This window comes from Oncorhynchus clarkii, chromosome 33, assembly GCF_045791955.1.
Source record: "Oncorhynchus clarkii lewisi isolate Uvic-CL-2024 chromosome 33, UVic_Ocla_1.0, whole genome shotgun sequence".
Classification (NCBI taxonomy): Eukaryota; Metazoa; Chordata; class Actinopteri; order Salmoniformes; family Salmonidae; genus Oncorhynchus; species Oncorhynchus clarkii.
The window spans coordinates 25,103,057-25,120,556 of record NC_092179.1 but is presented as its reverse complement, the minus strand read 5'-3'; the positions used below and the strand labels follow the sequence as shown (position 1 = coordinate 25,120,556).

The 17,500-nt window shown below is 45.9% G+C and overlaps 1 protein-coding gene across 3 annotated transcripts in view; it reads left to right on the top strand.

Annotated features, from left to right (window-relative positions):
* The window catches only part of LOC139392500 (IQ motif and Sec7 domain ArfGEF 3a), a 180,034-nt gene that overhangs the window by 86,322 nt on the left and 76,212 nt on the right, over nucleotides 1-17,500 (top strand). For 2 of the 3 annotated variants that reach the window (XM_071140497.1, XM_071140498.1), the window contains exons 3-4: nucleotides 2,896-3,385; nucleotides 16,589-17,500. The exon at nucleotides 16,589-17,500 is cut by the window's right edge and continues 332 nt beyond it. In XM_071140497.1, coding sequence (XP_070996598.1) covers nucleotides 2,896-3,385; nucleotides 16,589-17,500 — 1,402 coding nt within the window. The remainder of the gene's footprint in view (nucleotides 1-2,895; nucleotides 3,386-16,588) is intronic. The other variant, XM_071140500.1, reaches the window with a different exon arrangement.

Sequence of the window (17,500 nt, the reverse complement as noted above, 5' to 3'; positions counted from 1 at the left end):
CACACACAAACAGACATGACATACATGACACAGCACTCCAGTCCCCCCTCTCTGTGTTCATTTTCTTCATCTCTGAGGTTTGGGTGAATTAGCTAGATTTTTCCATCTTGCTTTGATGATGATGCGGCACCACAGTATGCTGTTTTGACTGCAGCTCTGTATTCGCTGCAGAGCCCTGTTTTAGCACCCTCGGGGGGAATCTCCTCTTCCAGTACTCGTTTGCGGCGCTGCATATGTTTTGCTGAAATGTTCAGATTTTTTGCTCACTACGGTCACAGCCACTGTCAAAGAAGAGGAAATGTGATCGCTCCAAAACATGGCCTGAATATTCACGATTTCAGAGACATTCAGGGGTCATTTTAATAGTGCATTAAACAAGAGCTTTTAAGCAGAGAGTGTTGTGAAACCCCAGGATGGATTCCACCATTTTAAAGGACATTATACTGGACAGTAATAAAGACAAACACACACACACACACACACACACACACACACACACACACACACACACACACACACACACACACACACACACACACACACACACACACATATACAACACATCCCTGCAGTACTGCGGAGCACCAAGGACACATGCCTTTAACACTTGCCTGTGTGTGCCTACCTAGCATACCAAAATCTATCTTCCTCACTCTCTTTATATTTTTCTCTCTTTCTCTTGCTTTCTTTCATGTGTCCATGAAAACTCCTCAAGTTCTTGAAACTGTCGACCGTAGAGCTACGAAGACGAAGAACCAAACGTAGCACAGAATTCTCTCCAAAAGAACCGAATCATGTGGTTCAGTTCCATTAAACTCCTCTCAGAAAGAACTGAATCATGTGGTTCAGTTCCATGAAACTCCTCTCCAAAAGAACTGAATCATGTGGTTCAGTTCCATGAAACTCCTCTCAGAGTTGAAACCGGGGGGAAATGAAGGCCGTGTCATACATCAATCATCATCTGGCCTGACGTAGATCTAGAACACTAAAGTGGCTCAGCAACTCAGATAAAGACATGAAAAGCTGCCAGTCACTTTCCCTCAGAAATGTGGGCTGACCTATAAAAGTTTTATCAAGAGAACACTAACACTTCTTTGTCTTGCATTCACACTCCCATAGAAACATACTTTATGTTACATCTAAGTTATTATTTTTCTCATACTTACCATGGATTTGTGTTTTTCTATCAGAGGACAAGACATGTTTTATTGGTAGTTCCCAACAGACTGGCTCGTTACTTGTTGTGGCTCACACATTGGACATTGGAGAACCAGTAATATTGTGTAGTGGCTAGAGTGCTGTGATCAGTCTGTCAGTTTCAGAGATGTGATAGGAGATTGTCTGTCAGCAACACTGGGGTTCTGGGCTCCACTATGGGGCAGTGAGAGGCTTTATCAGGCCTTGGCAATTCAGAGAGAGAGAGAGAGATTGAGGTTTAGAAAGTAAGGAGGTAGGGGTGTGGAGAGAGGAAGGAGACTAGTGGGAGAAGGACGGGGGAGAGCACAAGAAGGAGGTGAGGGAGAGAGAGAGAGAGAGAGAGAGAGAGGCGTCACTACAGACCCGGGTTCGATCCCAGGCTGAGTCGCAGCCGGCCGCAACTGGGAGACTCATGAGGCGGTGCACAATTAATCCGGGTTAGGGGTGGGTTTGGCCAGCTGGGATGTCCTTGTCCCATCGCGCTCTAGTGACTCCTTGTGGCGGACTGGGGCACATGCACGCTGACTTCGGTCACCAGTTGTACGCTGTTTCCTCCTACACATTGGTGAGATTGGCTTCCGAGTTAAGCAAGCAGTGCGGCTTGGCAGGGTCGTGTTTCGGGGACGCATGGCTCTCGACCTTCAACTCTCCCAAGTCCGTACGGGAGTTGCAGCCATGGGACAAGACTGTAACTACCAATTGGATATCACTGAGAAAAAGGGTTAAAAAGTACAACTTTTTTTTTAAAGAGAGATTAGACAGCATTTGAGAGAAGATGAGAGAGGAAGGGGAAGAACAGAGTGATGGTCACACAGAAACGGCCAGCAGAGTAGAGAGGAAGAGGGGAGGAGCAACAGAGTAAGACAAAGAGCCTCATGGTCCCAGAGTAATATCACTAGCCACCCCGCTGACAGCTGAGTCCCCACTCTGTCAGTCACTCCATCAAACACTGTGACAGTCCCAGAGTCCCCAACAACACAACAGTAGCTACAGTATGCTGTGGTCCTGTGTACAGTGCAATGCCCACGGCAGGTCACACTTCACGGAAATCCCCATTCCCTTTTTAAAAGCCAACACACACACACACACGCTTGTACGCACACACACAATCACGGGTGCTCACATGCACACACGTGCTATCTCACACTTGCTAATGCAAGCACACACGCACACACACACACGCACGCACGCACGCACACACACAAACACACACACACACACACACACACACACACACACACACACACACACACACACACACCTCAGGCTGCCCAAGTGAAGGCAGTCTAGGCCTGTACTTACCCTGTAGCTGCATGACTGTATCCCATGTCTGTGTGTCGCTGTCGGATTCCCCCAAAGTTGTTCTTGGTGTGTCCTCATAATAACTCCTCTGTGTGGTGTTGATGCAGTGTGTCTGTCCTCTTTTGAATACTGAAACTGAAATGCACTGTGGTCGTATAGTGTCCTCTGTTCTGTGCTTGTGCTGTCTATACCGGACAGCCTCTGCTGACACACAGACAAACTGACAGACTCCTGTTCTTCTGACCCTGCACACACCTCGTATCACCAGAGACACAGAGAGAGGTTCACACAGAGGTCAAACCCCCTACTACGACCCAGCCAGCCTGGAGAAGAGGTCAAAGGTCAGCCAGCAGGAAGCAGAACCCTCACTCTGCCGTTTTCTCCTCCTTTCTGCAGCGATGACCTTCCTCCAGACTCACCCTCAGGTGAGGAGGGAAAGAGAGAGGGAGAAGGGGAGCTCCAGCCCCAGGTCCAACCCCAGCAGCCTGAGCTCCAAGCCCAGCCCCAACCTGAACCCCAGCCTCAGCCTAAACCAGAGGGCACGAGCGTGGGCGAAACACAGCAGGAGGTCACCCCCGCAGCCTCCCGCTCACCAAGCGGAGGGGAACTCGAGCAGGAGGAGGGAGAGCGAGGAGATAAGGAGGAGGAGGAGATAAAGCAGAAAGAGGTGGTGGATTCGCAGCAGGAGCAGCAGCATGAGGGGGAGGCAGCAGTAGAGGCTGAGGTGGAGGAGGAGGAGGATGGGGCAGAGGCCCGGGGGGGAGCGGCGGGGAGGAGGGCCAGCCTGCACCACACAGCTTCCCCCATGAGGGTGCAGCGCAACGGGGCCTGCTCGCACTCCGCCACCTCCGACTACGAGCTCTCGCTCGACCTCAAAAACAAGCAGGTAGGGTGTGTGGGGGTGGGGGGGACGGTGTGATATGGGCGGGGGTAGGGGAGAGGGGGGCTCGGCTTGGGTTGTACTGTATGTCTTTGTGGTCTTTGTGGTCGTTTGTTGAGGTTCTGTCTGAGGTCAAGGCTGTTTGTTTTGTCTGTTGAGGCTGTTGTTGATTTGGTTCATCTGGGATTGTTTGTCTGTTATGGCTGTTTTTTTGTGGATTGGCCTCGGCTGGCAGTTGATTGACATTATTTGCCTTTGAAGTTGGCTCTGCAGGTGTTCTTAGGGTGTTTTGGGTTGTTGAGTCTTGCTGTCTTCTACATTAACATGAGTCATCATCATCATCATCATCATCAACACTGTCATTTTCACCTTCATTGACATAACATGGCTTTTGTCTTTTGAACAGATGTGGAACAGTGACCTTCTACTGAGGCGGTGTGTGTTCTGTTCTCACAGCACCTTCTTCTGCTGTGTGGCAGCTTGCTGTTTAACGATTGGCTCACACTGTGTGTCTAAGTGTCTGGGAGGTTTTTAAATGGAAAACATTTAGTTACTTCCCACCGACTCTTTCTCTCAACTCACACAATCACACATTCTCTTGTGTAAATGATACATCGTCATGGTAACAGCATGAAGTAATATTCCCGATGGTGGTTGTGCTGCTTGCATGGACTAAACTCATGTCTTCTCTTCTGGTCTGTTTGTCTAATGTTGTTTTCACCTTAACATCATATGTTCAGAGTTGCCATATGTCTAGACTAGAAACTCTACTGTACATGTAGTATGTGTTCAGGAAATCACCCATGTGTGATGGCCCTGCTAACATACAGAGACCCATCTCCCTGTTCTGTGTCTCACATCTCATTTACATGGCGCGTGTGTGTACGTGCGCGTGGGCGTCTGTTTGTCAACTCTGTGTGTGTATGTGTGCCTGTGCATGCATGTGTGTGTGTTGTGTGTGTGTGTGTGTGTGTGTGTGTGTGTGTGTGTGTGTGTGTGTGTGTGTGTGTGTGTGTGTGTGTGTGTGTGTGTGTGTTCTCATCATCCCATTCATCTGAGACGTTGGATTCATCAGACACTCATCTGCATATGAGGGGCCTTGACACTGCATATGAGGGGCCTTGACACTGCATATGAGGGGCCTTGACACTGCATATGAGGGGCCTTGACACTGCATATGAGGGGCTTTGACCACCCCATTCCCCATCCCGTCCACTGACCTTCAACCAGGTAACCTTTCCATTCCCCATCTCATCCACTGACCTTCAACAAGTTAACCTTTCCATTCCCCATCCCGTCCACTGACCTTCAACGAGGTAACCTTTCCATTCCCCATCCCGTCCACTGACCTTCTACGAGGTAACCTTTCCATTCCCCATCCCGTCCACTGACCTTCAACGAGGTAACCTTTCCGTTCCCCATCCCGTCCACTGACCTTCAGCCAGGTAACCTTTCCATTCCCCATCTCATCCACTGACCTTCAACCAGGTAACTTTTCCATTCCCATTCCATCCACTGACCTTCAGCCAGGTAACCTTTCCATTCCGCATCTCATCCACTGACCTTCAACCAGGTAACCTTTCCATTCCCATTCCGTCCACTGACCTTCAACCAGGTAACCTTTCCATTCCCCATCTCATCCACTGACCTTCAGCCAGGTAACCTTTCCATTCCCCATCTCATCCACTGATCTTCAACCAGGTAACCTTTCCATTCCCCATCTCATCCACTGACCTTCAACCAGGTAACCTTTCCATTCCCCATCTCATCCACTGACCTTCAACCAGGTAACCTTTCCATTCCCCATCTCATCCACTGACCTTCAGCCAGGTAACCTTTCCATTCCCCATCCCGTCCACTGACCTTCAGCCAGGTAACTTTTCCATTCCCATTCCGTCCACTGACCTTCAACCAGTTAACCTTTCCATTCCCATGCTGTCCACTGACCTTCAACCAGGTAACCTTTCCATTCCCATTCCGTCCACTGACCTTCAACCAGGTAAGGTAACCTTTCCATTTCCAGCTCTCACACAGATCATCAGTCACACCTCAAGACCAGAGAAAGAGAAAAGAGAGAGAGACTTGTAAGCGACCAGTGTAGTTCTCAAGGTGTAAAAACAACAACTTGCTGAACCATATACAGTGCCTTCATTTACGTGTTAGTCATTTATCAGACACTCTTATCCTCTTAGCGCGAAGATCGCTAGCGGGATCAAATTCGACAAAATCCGGTGAAATCGGAGCGCACCAAATTCAAAATACAAAATCGGAATATTAAACATTCATGAAAATACAAATGTCATACATGATTCTTTAGCTTAGAACCTTGGTAATCTAACTGCGTTGTCATATTTCAAAAAGGCTTTACGGCGAAAGCATAGCATTTGATTGTCTGAGGACAGAGCCCCATGTCAACATATCTTTCAAACCAGCACTAGCAACACAAAATCATAAATAGCGATAAAATAAATCACTTACCTTTGGAGATATTTCTCTGGTTGCAATCCCAAGGGTCCCAGCTACACAATGAATGGTCGTTTTGTTCAATAAAGTCCTTCTTTATATCCCAAAAACGAATTCAATAATCCAGTCTTTCAACATGCATACAAAGGATTCCAAAATGTTACCAGCAATGTTCGTCCAAACTATGTTTTTTATTAATGGTCTAATATCTAAATAAAGGATAATATTTCAGACGGAGAATAGTATGTTCAATAGCAAAGGAAAAGAATGAAGAGTGCGCCCACATTCACGCTTGAAAAAATACTACTTTTGCCCTGGTGCTCAACTTGGAACGACAACAAATACTTAATTTTTCAAAAAAACAAGTCTTAAACCTTGTATAAAGACTGTTGACATCTAGTGGAAGCCATAGGAACTGCAGTCTGGGAGGCGGAAATAAGATCTTTCAATAGCATTGCATTGGAAGTCATTCCAAGCTCAACAATTTTTTTTTACGAATCAATTTTCCTCAGGTTTTCGCCTGCTATATCAGTTATGTTATACTGACAGACATTTTTTAAACAGTTTTAGAAACTGCAGAGTGTCCTACCAATTATGTGCATATCCTAGCTTCTGGGCCCGAGGAACAGGCAGTTTACTTTGGGCACGTCAGACAGGCGGAAATTCAGGAAACTAGCCTTACTCGCAGAGAGGTTAACCAGAGCGACTTACAGTTAATCGCCCTAATACACCCCTTATCACCCTCATCCTCTCCCCTATTTCAACCCTACTCTCCCTCATCCTCACCCCTATTTCACCCCTTGTCACCCTCATCCTCACTCCTGTTTCACCCATTATCTCCATCATCCTCACCCCTATTTCAACACTACTCTTCCTCATCGTCACCACTATTTCACCCCTTATCACCCTCACCCTCACCCCTATTTCACCCCTTATCTCTCTTACGCTAACCTCTAGTCCTGATTAAGATTTAAACCCCCCCACCACTGCCTCCCTCTCTGTGTGTCAGCATTGCTTCACATGTCTGATGTGTTAGATTGATCTTCTGTCCGGAGAGAGAAACTCCAGATGAGGTTTCATTTCACAGCCTACGGGTGGGGAGTAGGTCCTGCCACAGATTAGCGTGAGAATGATCCCATCACATGGACGATACCTTGAGTACTGCAGCAACAGCCCCTAAGGCTGTTTATACAGGTGAAGTCGGAAGCTTACATACACTTAGCTTGTAGTCATTAAAACTTGTTTTTCAACCACTCCACAAATTTCTTATCAACAAACTATAGTTTTGGCAAGTCGGTTAGGACATCTACTTTGTGCATGACACAAGTCATTTTTCCAACAATTGTTTACAGATAGATTATTTAACTTATAATTCACTGTATCACAATTCCTGTGGGTCAGAAGTTTGCATACATTAAGTTGACTGTGCCTTTAAACAGCACGGAAAATTCCAGAAAATGATGTCATGGCTTTAGAAGCTTCTGATAGGCTAATTGACATCATTTGAGTCAATTGGAGGTGTACCTGGTGATGTTTTTCAAGGCCTACCTTCAAACTCAGTGTCTCTTTGCTTGACATCATGGGAAAATCAAAAGAAATCAGCCAAGACCTCAGGAAAAACATTGTAGACCTCCACAAGTCTGGTTCATCCTTGGGAGCTAGAGATCAACGTACTTTGGTGCAAAATGTGCAAATCAATCCCAGAGCAACAGGAAAGTACCTTGTGAAGATGCTGGAGGAAACATGTACAAAAGTATCTATATCCACAGTAAAACTAGTCCTATATTGACATAACCTGAAAGGCCGCTCAGCAAGGAAGAAGCCACTGCTCCAAAACCGCCATAAAAAAGCCAGACTACGGTTTGCAACTGCACATGGGCACAAAGATCGTATTTTTTGGAGAAATGTCCTCCGGTCTGATGAAACAAAAATATAACTGTTTGGCCATAATGAACATCATTATGTTTGGAGGAATAAAGGAGAGGCTTGCAAGCTGAAGAACACCATCCCAACCTTGAAGCACGGGGGTGGCAGCATCATGTTGTGGGGGTGCTTTGCTGCAGGAGGGACTGGTGCACTTCACAAAATAGATAGCGTCATGAGGAAGGAAAATTATGTGGAAATATCGAAGCAACATCTCAAGACATCAGTCAGGAAGTTAAAGCTTGGTCGCAAATGGGTCTTCCAAATGGACAATGACCCCAAGCATACTTCCAAAGTTGTAGCAAAATGGCTTAATTAAGGACAACAAAGTCAAGGTGTTGGAGTGGCCATCACAAAGCCCTGACCTCAATCCCATAGAAAATTTGTGGGCAGAACTGAAAAAGCATGTGTGAGCAGGGAGGCCACTAAACCTGAGTAAGTTACACCAGCTCTGTCAGGAGGAATGGGCCAAAATTCACCCAAGTTATTGTGGGAAGCTTGTTGAAGGCTAACCGAAACGTTTGACCCAAGTTAAACAATTTAAAGGCAATTCTATCAAATACTAATTGAGTGTATGTAAACTTCTGACCCACTGGGAATGTGATGAAAGAAATAAAAGCTGAAATAAATAATTCTCTCTACCATTATTCTGACATGTCACATTCTTAAAATAAAGCTGTGATCCTAACTAACCTAAGATAGGGAATTCTTACTAGGATTCAGGAATTGTGAAAAACTGAGTTTAAATGTATTTGGCTAAGGTGTATGTAAACTTCCGACTTCAACTGTATGTGCTCACGTAGAGAGTTTTCATAGGATAAATGCCATAGTATATTGCTCTCTCTATATTTAACGTAAACGTTTTTTTTCAGAACCAACATTTTGGTATTTGGCAATGTAAGTATTGTATATTAGTACAATCATAGTTAATCATGACCAGGGCAAAGGTAGTGTTCACAAAAGGCTTTTGGTGTATTCTGACATCAATATTCCTGTCATTAGAATCTCCTTGCTCAAGGATAAGCTGAGCCACAATGTGATTTTATACAGAATACATTTACGCAGCATAGCCTGCTCTGTAGGTAGTATCGGCAGTGAAGAGCTTATTGCAAGTAAAAACTGTGGGTCCAGTCAGTCCTGTAAAAGAACCATTGGTCTAATAGCATTAGTTGTACAAGTGTCCCAGTTGATAGGCTGGTTGATGAAGGCTCCCTCCTCTAACGGCTTTTTCCTGAGTCCCATTTGTCGAATTCCCTCAATTTTGTCTCTGGGCCCATAATTGCCTTTTTGTTCCGCAGATTCCTTCTTGAGAAAGCATTGGATTCGAGCCTCATTAATCAAACTACATTTATCTCTGTAATGTTTCTCAGCGGCGGGGTGAGGGATGTTATCAGACTGCCTGTGTTCCCTCATAATCACACTCCAAACCTCCACCAGAGAGAGGGGATATTTATGAGCAATACATCTCACAATGCCATTATGGAAATGCGAGCTAAGTAATCCACATCAACCCAACTTTTTAAGGCAGATTTTTTTGTTGAGGGGTAGAGGCACTCCGTGTCTCAAAGTTCAATATGTTTACCCGAGCGTCTTTAAACTGCTGATGCTTAAAAATGGGTGGATTAGCACATTTTATCACACCGTTGGCTGGGTATGCTGAGAGCAGTGAAAACTGATCGTGTCCCGTATTCAATACTCTAGAGATGAAATGTTTTGAAAGACGGGTCGATGGAATCCTGTCAAGTTCGTTTTTTATCTTCTGCCAGCTTTTTGCGTCGGTTGAACTGTCACACTTCATGCCTTTTGAGAAGTGAACGTAGAATCTCCAACTGCCTCTCACAACAAAGGTTAATAAACCTCAAAGGGTTGAAGCCGATGCTCAATAAGTCAACTACTTACTCGACCTCAGTGCTCCAGCCATTACCACGAGCCCGTCCTCCCCAATTAAGATGCCACCAATCTCCAGGTGCTTGACCTACTGTAGGTTATCGCCTGACTCTCTTACGTTGTGGGCACCAAATGAATCTCCATTCCTGATAAACAGTAAGAGCTGTTCTGATTGATGCTCTATTCCTCAGAATTAGCTGCAGCCCTTTTTATGTTACAAAGCACAGTATAACGCCATAATCATGCAAAGTTGACCATTTTCCTGGTGCAAATTAACTGACCTGACATGAATGAGCTTATAATTAGGAGGTAGCATTAGTCGTGCCCTCTCAACTATGTGTTTGCTGCATGCAAATGTAATCATCTGCTATTTAATCTCTGTGCCAGAACTCAATTTGAGGGTGACACTCATAAATATACATGGGTCACTAAGCTAAACGTCAATGAATACGATGAACGAACAAATTCAACTGAGGATACCTTTTTCTGAACACAAAATTCTTCAAAATCCCTGAAGTGTGTTTGGCTCATAATTGACTTCAGGCTGGGTTTGCGTACGTGTTCATTTTGTTGTCCACCTGTATCGTGACATTTGGTGAGATGAAGTGAATGGGTTGCGTGACAGACTGTGAATGCCAGCTCGTCCTTGGAGACTATTCACCCAGATGAATGCAGCCAGGGAGAAGGCCAAGAGATACCATCCATAGCACATTTCTCTGAATAGCCAGATCTGATAAGCCAGAACAAAAAATAGCACTTCAAAAAAACAGATTGTTCCCCATAGAAAGTCTGACCTTTAATATTGGAAACCATTTTCATTCCTGGCATAAACATCCCCCCGAAAACAAACTCTGAATGCGCTATTTCTGCAAGCCTTGGGGTATTAATAATTCAGTGGCAAAGAGGCAGAGTCCCATCTCTCATACACAGACTGGTCTTGTTTCAATTCATCACCAGCAACTCCATACGCTCATCAGGTCAAAGGCCTGGTTGTGTGTGAATTCTGTCTGTCCTATAAAGTCCACTTGGCTCTCGCCCTTTGACCCCCTAGTGTGTAACGTTTGGTTATCAAACCATATTATAACCCCAAAATACCATTTGCCTCATGTTAGATCGGTGTCACCTCAGCATTTTTAAATATTAAATATTTAAATATTTCTGGATTTTTCTTTGAAGAGTTTTCAAAACTGTTCCTGGAGAGCTACCCTCCTGTAGGTTTTCGCTCCATCCCCAGTTGTAACTAACCTGATTCAGTTGATCAACCAGCTAATTATTAGAATCAAGTGCGCTAGATGAGGGTTGGAGTGAAATCCTACAGGACGGTAGCTCTCCAGGAACAAGGTTGGAGTGAAAACCTACAGGATGGTAGCTCTCCAGGAACAGGGTTGGAGTGAAAACCTACAGGATGGTAGCTCTCCAGGAACAAGGTTGGAGTGAAAACCTACAGGATGGTAGCTCTCCAGGAACAGGGTTGGAGTGAAAACCTACAGGATGGTAGCTCTCCAGGAACAAGGTTGGAGTGAAAACCTACAGGATGGTAGCTCTCCAGGAACAGAGTTGGAGTGAAAACCTACAGGATGGTAGCTCTCCAGGAACAGAGTTGGAGTGAAAACCTACAGGAGGGTAGCTCTCCAGGAACAAGGTTGGAGTGAAAACCTACAGGATGGTAGCTCTCCAGGAACAGGGTTGGAGTGAAAACCTATGTGGGGGGTAGCTCTCCAGGAACAGGGTTGGAGTTAAAACCTACAGGAGGGTAGTTCTCCAGGAAAGGGTTGGAGTGAAAACCTTCAGGATGGTAGCTCTCCAGGAACAGGGTTGGAGTTAAAACCAACCCTGTTCCTGGAGAGCTACCATCCTGAAGGTTTTCACTCCAACCCTTTCCTGGAGAACTACCCTCCTGTAGGTTTTAACTCCAACCCTGTTCCTGGAGAGCTACCCCCCACATAGGAGGGTAGCTCTCCAGGAACAAGGTTGGAGTGAAAACCTACAGGATGGTAACTCTCCAGGAACAAGGTTGGAGTGAAAACCTACAGGATGGTAGCTCTCCAGGAACAGGTTTGGAGTGAAAACCTACAGGATGGTAGCTCTCCAGGAACAGGGTTGGAGTGAAAACCTACAGCATGGTAGCTCTCCAGGAACAAGGTTGGAGTGAAAACCTACAGGATGGTAGCTCTCCGGGAACAGGGTTGGAGTGAAAACCTACAGGATGGTAGCGCTCCAGGAACAAGGTTGGAGTGAAAACCTACAGGATGGTAGCTCTCCAGGAACAGATTTGGAATGAAAACCTACAGGATGGTAGCTCTCCAGGAACAGGGTTGGAGTGAAAATCTACAGGATGGTAGCTCTCCAGGAACAGGGTTGGAGTGAAAACCTACAGGATGGTAGCTCTCCAGGAACAGGGTTGGAGTGAAAACCTACAGGAGGGTAGCTCTCCAGGAACAGGGTTGGAGAGCCCTGCTCTACCATATCTCCATTGCCTCTCAGTCTACCTCTTTTAGTTCCACTACCCACCTTCCCCCTCCATCCCACCATCTCTCTCTCCTGCTCACCCAGGCTTTCAGTGTCTAATGGAGATGGCAGAATGTACCAGAGAGATACAGGCTTAGGTAAAGCTGTGATGGGACCTAAATTCTTTATGCGCCGTCCCCTACCAACTCATTCGGAAGGCAAAACAAACAAGCCAAACTGACGCCTTTAATCAAACGCAGCCCCCTCCCAGCTCCCGGCTCAGATCCAAGGCTACCTCTGCCTCAGACATTATTTCTGTCATTGGTTTTGACGAGTGACAACTCTCTGAGGGATGGGTTGTGGTTATTACCTTAACTCTGTTTTTTAAAGCCTACCCATTCTGTCCAGACGAAGTCAGCAGAGTGACGAAGCTGATTTTGTCATTTTGAGTGTGTACTCAAAGTTCCGTCTGTCTGAACATTCCAGATAGATAAAAAGTGATGAATATTCAAGGCAAGGTCCAATACCGGTCTGCGGGAAGAGAAAGCGATGTTCTCATTCTGAGATGCCTCACAGAGACTATAGACTATAGCTTAAAGGGCCAGGCTCATTCAGAACGACTTTAATATTCTCCCAACATCTCTTCCCTTTCTCACAGAGGCCTCGCTGCAGTGCAATGTAAAAGGGATCAGATAAGATGGATTTCTCAGTGTCATTTCGGTTTTCTAAAGAGCCTTTCTAAGGGATGGAGTTCTCCAAATGACAATGGGCCGAGATTGCATCATGCTGCAGCCACCCCACTTATCGCAAATTGCAAAGCCTAGTGTGCATTATTGCATGGCTATCTGTTCTTCCCCATAGAAGTCTATAGGATGCAGGTGACTTTGCTTGGGACTGCGGAGTAGTAGTTGAAAGTATCACGTTGATCCCCTGGTGGCCCCGCAATCCCTTCTAAAACCATTCGCCCAATTGCCTTTGAGCCACAGGGGGGATATTTGATGTGAACGGACTCAATCCATATATATTTCGGATCCTGTCCTCGGTTCAAGTCCTCAACGGAGCAGACATATGTTGAGAAACCTTGTGACAAGATGGAGAATAGCACCACATTTTTAATGTTCTCAGAGAACATTGGAGAGATCAACCCATAGGGATAGTGTAAAGGGTTGACACAGTTTAACTGAAGAGGGTATAACTGACACATCCATAGGCCAGAGATTGCCACAGCCATCACATGCAAAGAAACTCAAGAAATATATAGAATTTGATTGTTCTGTGAAGAGAGTTGGTAAAGGTTCCATGCATTTTTTTATCCCTACCCAAATCAAATCAGAACTGCCTTTTTATCTCACAGTCGTTTATTTCCAGGCACAATTAATAGCTTTCAGGTTATTCAGTGTAGAAGAGAGAGTAGAGTGCATCTCAATTGCACCCACAGATAGTGGTTCTGATTTATTGACAATGAACGTTTTGGCCACACAGATATGAGACAGATAGTAACACATTTTTCTCCCTCTCCTAAATATGCCTTTTTTTCTGTCAAGATCATTTACTATCAGCATCTCTTGCTGAAGACCCTGGCCGTGACCCCACTCCACTATACTGTATAATACCATGCTGCTGAAGACCGTATCTGTGACCCCACTCTACTATACTGTATAATACCATACTGCTGAAGACCGTATCTGTGACCCCACTCTACTATACTGTATAATACCATGCTGCTGAAGACCGTATCTGTGACCCCCCTCTCCGAGGGTATTTCAGGGGGAGTTGCGACAGCAAAAAACATATTTTCAATTCACATGTGTGTAATACACACTTGTACCTGTGACATAGGACAAATACAAGCACCCACTAATATTATAATATTACAGTGCCTTGCAAAAGTATTCACCCTCCTTGGCGTTTTTCCTATTTTGTTGTATTACAACCTGTAATTTAAATGTATTTTTATTTGGATTTCATGTGATGACGTACACAAAATAGTCCAAATTGGTGAAGTGAAATGAAGAAAATTACTTGTTTCAAAAAATACAAAAAAATTCAAAAATGAAAAGTGGTGCATGCATATGTATTCACCCCCTTTGCTACGAAGCCCCTAAATAATATCTGGCGCAATCAATTACCTTCAGAAGTCACATGATTAGTTAAATAAAGTCCACCTGTGTGCAATCTAAGTGTCACATGATCTGTCACATGATCTCAGTATATATACACCTGTTCTGAAGGCCCCAGAGTCTGCAACACCACTAAGCAAGGGGCACCACCATGCAAGCGGCACTATGAAGACCAAGGAGCTCTCCAATCAGGTCAGGGACAAAGTTGTGGAGAAGTACAGATCAGGGTTGTGTTATAAAAAAATATCAGAAACTTTGAACATCCCACAGAGCACCATTAAATCCATTGTAAAAAAAAAAAATGGGAAGAATATGGAACCACAACAAACCTGTCAAGAGAGGGCCGCCCACCAAAACTCACGGACCAGGCAAGGAGGGCATTAGTCAGAGAGGCAACAAAGAGACCAAAGATAACCCTGAAGGAGCTGCAAAGCTCTACAGCGGAGATTGGAGTATCTGTCCATAGGACCACTTTAAGCTGTACACTCCACAGATATGGGCTTTACGGAAGAGTGTCCAGAAAAAAATAGCAAACATGTTTGGTGTTTGCCAAAAGGCATGTGGGAGACTCCACAAACATATGAAAGAAGTTACTCTGGTCAGATGAGACTAAAATTGAGCTTTTTGGCCATCAAGGAAAACTCTACGTCTGGAGCAAACACAACACCATTCATTACCCAGAGAACACCATCCCCACAGTGAAGCATGGTGGTGGCAGCATCATGCTGTGAGGATGTTTTTCATTGGCAGGGACTGGGAAACTCGTCAGAATTGAAGGGATGATAAGGGGCGCTAATTACAGGGAAATTCTTGAGGGAAACCTGTTTCAGTCTTCCAGAGATTTGAGACTGGGACAGAGGTTCACCTTCCAGCAGGACAATGACCCCAAGCATAGTGCTAATGCAACACTTGAGTGGTTTAAGGGGAAATATTTAAATGTCTTTGAATGGCCTAGTCAAAACCCAGAACTCAATCCAATTGAGAATCTGTGGTAGGACTTAAAGATTGCTATACACCAGCGGAACCCATCCAACTTGAAGAAGCTGGAGCTGTTTTGCCTTGAAGAATGGGCAAAAATCCCAGTGGCTGGATGTGCCAAGCTTATAGAGACATACCCCTAGAGACTTGCAGCTGTAATTTCTGCAAAAGGTGGCTCTACAAAGTATTGACTCTGGGGGGGGGGGAATAGTTATGCACGTTCAAGTTTTCAATTTTTGTTGTCTTATTTCTTGTTCGTTTCACAATAAAAATATTTTGAATCTTCAAAGTGGTAGGCATGTTGTGTAAATCAAATGATACAACCCCCCCCAAAATCGATTTTAATTCCAGGTTGTAAGCAAGCCACTGTATATATATAATAGAATGTGCTGCCAACCTAAAACAGACACAATTATTATTATTAAATTGATAATAAAATCACATAATGCCTCCTTCATACAGGCACCTTTCATTTTGTGATTTCATTTCTCATTCATATTCTACCCTCTTACTTTTTTGTCTAACTCATTCCCTCATTCTGTTTCCCTCCCTCTCTCTCTTTACCTCCCTCTCTCTCTTTACCTCCCTCTCTCTCTTTACCCCCCCCTCTCTCTTTACCTCTCTCTCTCTCTTTACCTCCCTCATTCTGTTTCCCTCTCTCTCTTTACCTCCCTCTCTCTCTTTACCTCCCTCTCTCTCTTTACCCTCCTCTCTCTCTCTTTACCTCCCTCTCTCTCTTTACCTCCCTCTCTCTCTTTACCTCCCTCATTCTGTTTCCCTCTCTCTCTATTTTTACCTTCCTCTCTCTCTTTACCTTCCTCTCTCTCTTTACCTTCCTCTCTCTCTTTACCTCCCTCTCTCTCTTTACCTTCCTCTCTCTCTTTACCTTCCTCTCTCTCTTTACCTCTCTCTAAATTGTCCGTCCCATTTTTGTGACCTTAACGTTTACATGTTCAGGTTCATGTCCATTTGCATTAGATCCTATCAATGTCATTGTGTTTGAAAAGTCGTCATGGTCACCTCTTGTCATTTGGAGTAACTGCAGCCTTATTTGATTGGAAAGTATCACATTCATTGTATTTTTGGCAATTTAAAGAAGAGGTATTCAGGGCATGTCTTTGTAAATGTGGATGCTGGTGTGTAGAGACGGCATCTTGTTCATCTTGAGGGAGAACCAAGTGCTAAGTGGTATTATGTCCTTTGTATTTGTGTTGTCTTCCTGCTTTTATCTCCAACTCCTCTGCCTACAGGCAAATCCCCTCTTCATGTCATAGAATGTTTTGTTACCCAACTGCCTTGTACTGTCAACTGCTGCATGTAGCGTTCAAATATCCAAGCAGCTCAGTTTCACTCATACCTCTCCTGTCTCCCTCTCCTCCTTGTTTTCCAGATCGAAATGTTAGAGCACAAATACGGCGGCCACCTCATCTCCCGCCGCGCTGCCACCAAGATCCAGACCGCCTTCCGCCAGTACCAGCTCAGCAAGAACTTCGAGAAGATCCGCAACTCCCTGCTGGAGAGTCGCCTGCCGCGGCGCATCTCCATGCGCAAGGTGCGCGTGCAGAACGCTGAGGGCTTCTCTGCCGAGCGGGCGCTGGCCGAAGGCTGCAGCCTGGCGGGTATCCCCCTAGTGCGCTCGCCATCACTGCCCGCCACAGTGGGCGGCACCCTGACCGACCTGGAGGACTCATTCACAGAGCAGGTGCAGTCGTTGGCAAAGTCCATCGACGACGCACTCAGCAACTGGAGCCTGAAGACCATGTGCTCCCTCCAGGAAGGAGGGGCCTACCAGTTCAGTGCAGAGTCCTTCAGTGCGGCCGGAGGGGAAGTGGGAGGAGGAGGGTTGGACCAGGCTTTTCTCCAGAGCATGTCAGGTGGGGAGAATACAGGCGACCTGCCCCGCAGCGCCAGCAAGCTGCTGATGGCCTTCCGCGACGTGACCGTTCAGATTGACAATCAGAACTTCCGCATGTCCTCCTCCGTCATGGAGTCATCAGCCTCTGTCTCCATGGGCAACTGCGTCCAGCAGCAGCAGGGGGGTGCAGCCACCACCCCCACCATGCCCACCGCTCCCCCGCCCTCACCCCCTAAAAAACACTCCCCTCCTCCCCCTGAAGAGGTCCCCGCCGAACCCACAGACCCTCCTGTCCCTCCCCACGAGCCCCCTCCGCCCCCGGAACCAGTGGTAGAAGGAGAGGGGCAGGACGCCGACTTCCCTGCGCCCCCGCCCAGTGAAGAGGAGCTAGAGGAGGAGGAGGGCCAGCAACCCCCCTTGACCCCCCTGGACAAACTAGCCAACCCA